The 10,580-nt window shown below is 43.1% G+C and overlaps 1 protein-coding gene across 2 annotated transcripts; it reads right to left on the minus strand.

The window, feature by feature from the left end:
- Positions 1 to 1,261: 1,261 nt before the first annotated feature.
- Positions 1,262 to 10,269, minus strand: OXGR1 (oxoglutarate receptor 1). Of its 2 annotated transcripts, none has more exons than XM_003339253.6 (4): positions 9,853 to 10,269; positions 7,977 to 8,127; positions 5,304 to 5,355; positions 1,262 to 3,320 (listed from the first exon to the last, which is right to left on the minus strand). In XM_003339253.6, exon 4 carries the CDS (start codon positions 3,302 to 3,304, stop codon positions 2,291 to 2,293), a length of 1,014 nt encoding a protein of 337 aa, XP_003339301.1. In that variant the 5' UTR covers positions 3,305 to 3,320; positions 5,304 to 5,355; positions 7,977 to 8,127; positions 9,853 to 10,269; the 3' UTR covers positions 1,262 to 2,290. The 2 variants fall into 2 exon arrangements, with proteins under 2 accessions (XP_003339301.1, XP_001139960.2); XM_001139960.8 differs by having other exon boundaries at positions 1,262 to 3,378.
- Between the last annotated feature and the right edge of the window lie 311 nt (positions 10,270 to 10,580).

The raw sequence follows: 10,580 nt of genomic DNA on the forward strand, positions 1-10,580 counted from the left end.
TGTGGGAAGCAGATTAGGTAACAGAACGACATAAAAGCTTAATCAAGGGGAGGCATTTTTCGGATAATGGAAAATTATGCATGCTTCCAAGCTGAGGTCAATTATCCAGGGTAATAAAAATATTAAAAACGTGAGAAAGTGAGATTAAGTGTTGGAGCAAGGTCCCTAAGAGAGCAAAATAAAGACCAGAGATAAAGTGCAAGAATTCCTGCCAGAAGGATGATTTGTTTTTCTGTACATTGGTAGGAAGAAAGTAAAAAATAAAAGAAGCTACACAGATGAGTTGAGAAAGACATGAAGGATGTTGAAGTGGCTTTTCTCTGGTGGGTAAACTCTTTTTTTTTTTTTTTTTTTTTTGAGACGGAGTCTCGCTCTGTCGCTCAGCCTGGAGTGCAGTGGCGCCATCTCGGCTCACTGCAAGCTCCGCCTGCCCGGTTTACGCCATTCTCCTGCCTCAGTCTCCTGAGTAGCTGGGACTACAGGCGCCCGCCACCACGCCCGGCTAATTTTTTGTAATTTTTTGAGACAGGGTTTCACCATGTTAGCCAGGATGGTCTCCATCTCCAGACCTCGTGATCCGCCCGCCTCGGCCTCCCAAAGTGTTGAGACTACAGGCGTGAGCCACTGCGCCCGGCCAACTCTTTGGAATAAGAAGGAATAAAGATGAGGAGAGAAAGGAAAGGGGTTTGTGCCCAAGGCTAGAATAACGACAGCAGTGGAATACGGGCAAGTCTGTCTGCACTTTAGTGATAGCCCAAGGGCTGGGCTAGGCATCGGGGAAAAGAAAAAGAGCTAGCAGTTCCAGGTGGACCTCTGAATACTTCTCGATGCTGTACAGCCAGGGCAGATGAGCAAATTGGGGTCCTCTAGTGAAATAGCTTATTCCACATGTTATAGAAAGGCTCAGAAGAAGATGGCTCAGAAGGTAGGGATTGCAAAAAGCACCATTGTCCAGAAAACTTCATGTTCAGATCCATTGGCTTGCTCTTCCTTCTCTCAACTTGCTCTGAAGAGGTTCCTGATGAATATCCTCACTTAAGTCTAAGTCAGATATCATGTCCTAGAAGAACTGGAACATCAGGAAGAATTTCTATGGTACACTTCCCTCTGTGTAAGTCAACTATTTCAGCCTTATTCTATAATATTATTGATTCTTAACTTAACTTATTTTTGTTCCTAACCATAGAGAAAATAAGTTTCATGTAAATATAATAGTGATAAAACTGCATTTTCACAGAAAAATATGACCAAACAGCCTATCACCTAATTATAAATGTTTATTAACTGTACCAACATGTTTATGAGGGTTTTAAATATCCAGACCAGGTGTTTTCTCAAATATTTATACTTACTGATAATTAAGCACACATACAATTCAAAAATATCTTTAGCTATCACATAGACATATGTTCATTGTAGTCATAAAAGAACAAGGAGTCTAAAGAGAATTAGTGTTTCCTGGAATATTTTCCCACAAAAATCAAAACAGTGTTAGATATGATTGAACACCCAATACATACATGATATCTGAAAGTGACTTCTGTCCTAGAAAGTTTCCCTTCCTTCCCCAGGACATGTTAATAATGATGAATACAATTTGATAATTTTCATAAATTCAATAAAAACTTTTTAACAACAATAAAGACATAATACTCCAAATATATTGCAGGTACTAATTTCAGCTATTTGCATGGACGTCCTTGAATTATTTCAAGGGTATCTTACTGGCTTGAAGTAATATAGAGAACTGGCTAAACCCAGTTTTATAATCTCAAAGTTAAGCTTGAAGGAAACAAATTGTAGAGCTCTGAGATGTAAAAAATAAATATTAAGAAAGATACAAGTAGTGGTTTGAATTGTCTAATGGTTCAATACAAATAGGCCCAGAGTGCAGAGAAGCATGAAATGATGAGTGAAAAGATTGGTTTTCTCCTATCTTGGCACAAATTTACTGAGCAATCTAGGGCAAGGGTAAGAAATTGGTTTCCGTGTATATATAGTAAGTTGGTGGGAACAGATGTTCTCTAAGATGCCTCTGAGTTCCAATAGCTTGTAATACTATGTCTCAATACTTTGCTGATATGCATGCATCCCATTCTTATATCTCCCCAGTGGAGGAGCTCAATAAAGGGATTGCAAAGAACTAGAAGCTCTGCCCTGGCTTTGGCACATGATTACTTGAATACACAGTATTTACCAGGAGTTCCACTGAGGGAGACATCCTGAACATCTTAGGATGCTAGGTAAAGTATCAGCAAGTATTTGTTTTTGGTTAAGTAAATGAAATATTTCAAGGGTTGTTTGAGTAACTGATTTTCTTTGCTTGCTCAAGGTTCCCACTTACTTTGCATCTCACTGTTGAGCAGACAGCCTGCTGAAAGTTGTCGCTGACCACCACATATAGTAACAGGTTACCAAAGGTGTTCAGAGCAGCTAATGGTCTAGAAACGATGTAAGCTTCATGGATCTGATTCTCAATGGAACAACTGATTGAAAGCAGGCGAGATTCGATCCGAATGACCCTCAAGATATGGAAGGGTAAAAAACATACGTAAAATGCAAGGAGTAGCAGAATGGTTAGCCTTCGTGCTTTCTGCTTAAGGCAGCTGTCAGTTTGCAGTCCATGGGTCAGAGTGTGGATAATCGTGGTATAGCAAAGTGTCACTATCACCAAGGGGAGGCAGAAAGTAGTTGCAGTCAAAATTAGGTTGTACCACTTAATAGTATTGAGTTCATCCGAACTGGTGAGGTCGAGACAGGCTGATCTGTTGGTCCTGTTGGTTGATGTGATCAAGAAGGTCATCGGAATGACAGCTACCAGTGAAATGATCCACACCACAGCACAGGCTACAACTGCACATCGAGTTTTGTGAATGGAAAAGCAGCTCATTGGGTGAATGATCACACAGTAGCGGAAGATGCTGAAACAGGTGAGGAAGAGGATGCTGCTATACAGGTTGAAATGGAAGCTGAAGCGGATAAACTTACACATGAAATCTCCAAAGATCCAGTTTTCGCCACTGGCATAGTAGTGAATCAGGAAGGGGAGGCTGGTCAGATACAGCAGATCTGTGCAGGCCAGGTTCAGCATAATGATGGTGCTGCTCTTCCAAGGTCGCATTTTGAAAATGTAAGTGGATATCGCTACTGCATTGCCTGGAAATCCCACGAGGAAGATAATGCCATAGATAACAGGGAGGTAGTGCATCTTGAGTGGGATGTTTTCATCAGTGCAATTTCCAAAAGCAGCTGCATAATCGGGGAAATCAGAAGCATTTGCTAAATAGTCTAGTGGCTCATTCATGGTTGTCTCCTTTCATCTTGCAAGAAAACAAGAGAGTTCAGTTTGGCAATATGAATCAAATGAGCAGTAACTCGCTGATAAAGGAAAACAGAAAACATTAATGATAGGGTAATAAAAACAAGGATCTACTTTTTAAATGAAAAGTGTTCTAACATCCTAAATTTGCCACTTCTCTCTCTTTAATCTCAAAAGAGACCCTGTGGAGAAGAAATTGAATTTCCAAGAAAATGACTATGAGGCAAGTTACTAAATGCATCTAATAAAAATATAAAAGTTAAATTACCATGAGAGTTAAAATGAGGGATTGGGAGAAAAAAGCCACATGTCGCTTTGGAAAACAATTTGGCAAGGTCACCATTTGGAGAAGCCATAGGGTATCGCCATTAGACACTTAACAACAAGACCTACTATTAACCAAGTGTGATGCATGCCACCATCACTTACTTCTACATGTCACAAAATACTGAAAAGTGTTTCTTATTACCTCTATTTTACAAGAGACTAAGACTGAGAAATGTTTTGCGGCTCGTCTCTGGTAACACATCTAGGGGTTTAGCTGGGATCCACACTCGCATTTGTCTGACTCAAAAGCCATTCCCTTTCTACATTACCTCTCAGTGCTGCCTCTCAATCTGTATTTTGTTGATTTTCGTCATGATTGCCGTAAATAATGGAGGGAACAAGTGTGAAGACAGGAAAACACTGAATACTGTAAACTTTAAAAATATAGATTGCACGCATTGCAACATAGTATTTGTGGTAGATTTAATTGCACATTTCCACTCTTCCAATTCCTTTTAATAGCTAACATAATTTGTTTGTGCAAGGGAGTGTGTGTGTTGGGGTGGATGGGGCGGGATCAATGGTATAATGCAACCATTAGGAGGCTGAGCCCTGAAGCCAGATGGCCAGATTTTGATGCTCAGATTAGCCATTTAGTAGCGTGTTCCTAAGCAAGTTGATTAAGCTCTCTAGGGCTGGAAGGAGTGCAATTTTAACTTCCTTCTTCTTGCTTATTAGTGTTTTTAAAAATTTTGACGGTGAATTTTTGCAATGAGAAAAGTACATCTAGAAGAAGAGTTATAATTAGCTTATTATTTGGATGTAAATAGCTGTTGGTGAAATGCATCCAAGTCCATATTTCTGGAGCACCCACTCTATATTGGGTCCTCTGTCAAGTCCTAGAGATACAAACTGAATAACACACACAGATGTATATGCCACTGTCACAGTCTACTGGGGAAGTGGACATGGCAAATTATTTTAACAAAATATAAACCCACCTCATGGAGCTGTCAATAGTATGTTAAAAATAGGAAGAAAAACTCTTGGCTCACTACTGGGCACATAAGAAAAGCTTAAAAAATATTAGGTGATTGTTAGTTGCTAAGTCATTTGATGTATGAATGGTACAAGACTACTGAGATCACAAGGGAAGGAGGAAACATCAGAGTCTGCCACCATTATTACTATTATCTGATACTAAATCTACACTATCCAGCATTTCCTGAGAGGAGTACAGAGGTATATTTTAAACTAACCCAACTTGACAAATCCTAAATTAGCAGAATCAGTCCTTCTTGACTGCCCTGAGTATAATCTTCCAAATCTCACTTAGTCCAGGAGGTCTGGGGGAGTTGTAAGGAAATCAGCATGGTTATGGGATATTGGGAGATGAAGTTGGGAAGGAAAAATAGGGATTAATAAAAAATAATAGTGCCTTCTGTGTACAAAGCACTACTGTAAGTGTCTTACATATTTGAATCTATTTAATCCTCACAACAAATGGTGAGGTAGTGCTGTGATCATCCCCATTCAACAGAAGAGGAAACTGAGGCACGGAGGAGGCAGTGATGTGCTCAAAGTCAAACCGCTAGTTAGGGGTGAGCCAGGATACGACTGTGGCAGTCTTGTTGCAGGGCTGGGCTGCATCTCACAATGAGTAGGCAAGAGGGAAATCTGAAGTGCCTGTAATCACAAAGACCAGTTAGCACATTACCTCTCAGTGCTGTCTCTTCATGTGTATTTTGTTGATTTTCATCAGGATTACCCTAAATAATAGAGGGAACAACAAGTGTGAAGACAGGAAAAGGCTGAATATCTCAGAAAGCTCAATAAATCAAACACTGTAGAGTTGTCCCTTGGTATCTGCAGTGCATTGGTTCCCAGACCCCCAAGGATACCAAAATCTGCAGATGCTCACGTCACTGATATAAAAATAAAATGGTATGGTATTTACACGTAACCTATGCCCATCCTCCTGTAAATCATCTCTAGATTACTTATAATACCTAATGCAACATAGATGTTAAAAGTGCTATTCATGAAACTATCATCTACACAGCACTGGAGGTCATAGGAGTCAGGGACTGCTGACCAGTGAGAGTGCTCTGAAGCCAGGCAACCACAGTGGATGGCTTCTCCCTTGGCAGAATGTCTTAAATGGACTCATGCATAAGGAGCAGGAAGTCACTTAAACTTGAAAGAAAATGGTCACAGCCAAGGAGTCCCAGAAGCAGCACGTCCCAAAGACAGTTCTTAGATTATGTCAAGAGGCCACTAAGTAGCTAATGTTGCTTCTGGAGCAAAGAAGTAAAGATAGTTTTAGTAACGCCCAAAATAATTCTCCAGAGTTATTTCATTCCAATTGGGATTTGCCTCAACAGAGACGTGAGAGGAAGAGAAGGGGAGGGAATTCAAGTCCAAGCTGCTTATTTGTCAGCTCCTTGAAAGAAAAACACAAGTCGCCTCATACCCCAGGGGCTGACACATGGAAGGTGTGCAGTAAATATTAATATTTGCTGAATGCATTAAAGAACAACCAGTAACATCAGCAAAACTTGTATGGTACTGAAGGGTTACTGAAGGGGCAACTATCATTCTAAAAAAAAGCTTGGTTCTTAGGCCAGGCACAGTGGCTCAAGCCTGTAACCTCAGCACTTTGGGAGGCTGAGGCAGGCGGATCGCCCAAGGTCAGGAGTTCAAGACCTGCCTGGCCAGCATTGCAAAACTCCGTCTCTATTAAAAATACAAAAAAAACGTAGCTGGGTGTGGTGGCCCATGCCTATAGTCCCAGCTACTTGGGAGGCTGAGGCACGAGAATCGCTTGAGCCTGGGAGGTGTAGGCTGCAGTAAGCCGAGATTGAGCCACTGTACTACAGCCTGAGTGACACAGCAAGACTCTTTCAAAAAAAAAAAAAAAAAAAAAAAAAAGCAAGCTTAGATCTTTCATGACTTTTAAAGTAGGAAGCAAAATTACAATTCCTGTCATTGCCAAATAAACCCTTAGCCATGTTATGGAGACCATTTTAAACAATAATTCTATGAAGAAAAGATGGGTTATAGGTAGAAACAACTGCCTTATTGTTCTGAAAAACAATAGTTCAATTCAGATTGAATGAAGACTGACTAGCCAATTGTAAGGGTGGAGGGGTTGACTAGGAAGCTTAATCTGTGTTCCATAAAACCTCATAAAAGTATGAGTTTACAAAATACGTGTGATGTTAAGAACAGCACACAAAAAACCGGTCTGGGCTGTGATCAGGTAGGATGAAGCTGTTTCTTTCCTCCCTAGCTTCAGGGCCCAGTGCAATTCACTGCCACAACTCAGAACACCAGATGGTCCACAAACAAATCATTTCAACTCAAAGGACATTAAAGACAAATGTGGCACAACCCTGGGTATATTCCCTTCTCTTTCTACAACAGTAGTTCTCAAACGTGAGGAGGTTACAAATCACTTGAAACCAATGGGTTCTTTGCAAGCAAGAAATAATGATGTATTCAGCTTTAACATAACCAAAAATATAAGTGTGAACTAAGCTAGGTTCAGCATGAATAAAAGCCAGCATCAGAGGTTGGAATAAACTTGTGAAGAAAAAGCTTATAATTTTAGTACAATCACTATGGAGAACAGTTTGGAGGTTCCTCAGCAAACTAAAAACTGAGCTACCATATGACCAGCATTTCCACTGCTGAGTATATACCCAAAAGAAAGGAAATCAGTATAACAAACAGCTATCCACACTCCCATGTTTGTTGCAGCCCTGTTCACAGTAGCCAAGATTTGGAAGCAACCTAAGTGTCCATCCACAGATGAATGGATAAAGAAAATGTGGTACTTATACATGGTGGAGTACTATTCAGCCATAAAAAAGAATGAGATCCTGTCATTTGCAACCTCATGGGTAGAACTGGAGGTCATTATGGGAAGTGAAAAAAGCCAGGCATGGAAAGACAAACATTGCATGTTCTCACTCATTCATGGGGTCTAAAAATCAAAACAACTGAACTCATGGGCATAGAGAGTAGAAGGATGGTTACCAGAAGCTGGGAAGAGTAGTGGGGGACTGGTGGAGGGGATGGCTAATGTGTACAAAAAAAAAAAAGAAAGGTAGAAAGAATGAATAAGACCTACTACTTGATGGCACAATGGGGTGACCATAGTCATAATAACTTAATTGCACATTTTTAAATAAAGAATGTAAGTGGATTGTTTGTATTAATAACACAAAGGATGCATGCTCGAGTGGATGGATACCCCATTCTCTATGATGTGCTTATTTCACATTGCGTGCCTGTATCAAAATATCTCATGTACCCCATAATTATATATACCTGCTATGTATCCACAAAAATTAAGAAATAAAAAATTTGTTAAGAAAAAGCTTACGATTTTAGCCTTTTTTTCTCTGAAATTGGAAAGTAGCTGTGATTGTTCGAGGCTAGCTGCAGGATGTCAATATTTGGGTAACACACCGTTCGTGGACCGCTGTCCTGATGCCAGCACACCCAGGAACCTCACGGATTGGGATTCCAAGATTCTGTGGGTAAAGAAGGCAGGATCAGAATTGCTATCCAGTTAAGCGGCAGCACATACTACTTCACCTCCACAGAGTAGTCTTGCCCATTTGGGAACAAGGAAAGTGGGATTAATGATGAAATGTGATTTTCCTAAGGTGCCTGTTGGTTTTGTAGATCAGTTTTGTTGGCTAAGTTAAGCTCATTATCCAACAATGCCTGTACCTCTCCCTGCTCTCCTTCCTCTCCCCCAGACTCCCTGGGTTTTTCTGGTTCTGCTCCCATGCTGAGGTCACAGTTGGTTCTTTCCTCCTTTTCCCAAGATGCCAATGGACGAGGGAGGTGCACAGTTGGAACACTTCATCTGTTACCTTCTCTCCAGAGTCCTTGGAAGCTCCGAAGCTGGGGTCACTTTGGGTTGTCAAAAAGAAACTTAAGTAGACCTTTCATTCACAAAGACTTACTTCGATTTCCAGTCTACATATTTGAAAACTAATTGTACTTCATACTGGTGGAAAACAGACCAATTCTTAAAACAGGTAAATTTGTGACTGGGTAAGTGCTGTCCTCCCTGGTCCCTGAAGGAATCTTTCTCCCCAACCCTTCTGGGAGCCTCAAGGCTCTTCCCTCAATCCCCACTTTATTGTTTTTGTTTGTTTGTGTTATTATTGTTGTTGTTGTTTTGGAGACGAAATCTTGCTCTGTCGCCCAGACTGGAGTGCAGTGGCCATGATCTTGGCTCACTTCAACCTCCACCTCCTGGGTTCAAGGGATCCTCCTGCCTCAGCCTCGGAGTAGCTGGGATTACAGGCCCGTTCCACCACGTCTGGCTAATTTTTTGTATTTGTATAGAGACAGGGTTTCACCAGCCTGTTGGCCAGGCTGGTCTTGAACTACTGACCTCAGGTGATCCACCTGCCTCGGCCTCCCAAAGTGCTGGGATTACAGACGTGAGCCACCACACCCGGCCAATCCCCAATTCGTTAAATAAGAATCTGCAACTCAGTTTCCCTGAAGACTATTAAGAGGTCATGTTGATGCAGCCCAAAGATATGGTTTTGCCTATTTATTCTTCGGGAGAAACAAATACAACTTCTGAGAGCTCGCTTCAGAAAAATGCATGCATGGACACGTAAATATTATACATACAAGTTAGAGGTTTAGAGACCATTACAAGCTAGTTCACGAATCCATAGCAACGAAACAAAAAACAAGACAGAGAAGAAAGACATTTCAGGGGAAACATTTTCCTCGCTTGTTGGGGTGGGGGTTGGGCAGTGTCTTTGGTCGTTTCCAACACCACACAGTCCACCACGATGCAGGGTGAGCTTTGAGAACATTCAGCGGGGCGGTGATCAATGGGGTGAGGGATTAACTCTGTTTGTCTCCTAAGCACTCTCCCTGCCCACCTCCCAGACCCCTCGCTTGGGTGTGAAAAAAAGTATGAGATGAAATCAGCGATCCCTAACTCCCCCAGTTCTCTCCAAGTCAAATGTCTTCTCGCCCTGGGCTTTTTGTTCCCCAAAATGAAACTTCGCCTCCCGCCACAGGATCTGGGGTGCTCCTGCTGCCTCCAGAGAAGAAGGGGGCGCTGCTCCGTCCGACCCTGCCTGCTGCAGGGACGTGCGGGGGTGCTCTTTCCCCTGCTCCTCGGGCACCTCCCGTCTCCGCTCCCGGGTCAGGGCAGGGTCCCCTATACCCCCTCCCTCCGGCCGGTGGGCCCCGCTCCCCGATCACGCGCGGCTCACCTGGCAGCCCCGGCGAGGCGGACATGCGCCCCGCGTGCCTGTGCAGCCTGGTTGGTCCCGGACCGCAGACCTGTCCCGGGGAGGCTGCGCACCGCCCCGCCCCTCCCACCCCTCCGAGGCCCAGCGAGCAAGTGCGTGTTCTCGGGTCCTCGCCCCGAGCAGCCTGGCCAGCAGCATCCCGCCTCGCCCACTTCCCAGTGGACACAGGGACAGCGGCTTCCACTCCCGGGACCTCTGGACATCCTCCGTCCCGGTTTGGCGGGAAACTGACCCAGGAGAAAGTGTTTGCAGAGGTTCCAAAAAACCAGCCCGGCGGGAGGGTTGTTGCCCCAGGAGGGTTGTGGCCGCCTTGTCTTGGTCCAGAAATTTCACCACTCTCCTACAGCCCAGTGCCTCTTTTTTTTTTTTTCTTTTGAGACGGAGTCTCTCTGTCGCCCAGGCGTCCAGTGCCTCTTATTTAGCGTGGGATGGAGGCGACTTACTGAAGCGTTGTCATTTCCCTGTATCCAATTACAACCCTGCCCTCCAGCGCTTAGCAAGGTGGCTTAAAAATAGTTTCTATCCCTGCAAAGAGCGTTTGTCTGTACCTCCAGATCTAGGGGGTAGGTTGCCTTCTTGCTACATAACTTAGGAATCGCCTTTTCTCTTCTCTGAACCTCAGCCACATCGTCCAGTATACTAGCGCCTCCCGAACCGCTGAACTTCAAGATCTCTTCCAGCATCAAAGA

The sequence above is a fragment of the Pan troglodytes genome, chromosome 14 (genome assembly GCF_028858775.2).
Source record: "Pan troglodytes isolate AG18354 chromosome 14, NHGRI_mPanTro3-v2.0_pri, whole genome shotgun sequence".
NCBI classification, from domain to species: Eukaryota; Metazoa; Chordata; class Mammalia; order Primates; family Hominidae; genus Pan; species Pan troglodytes.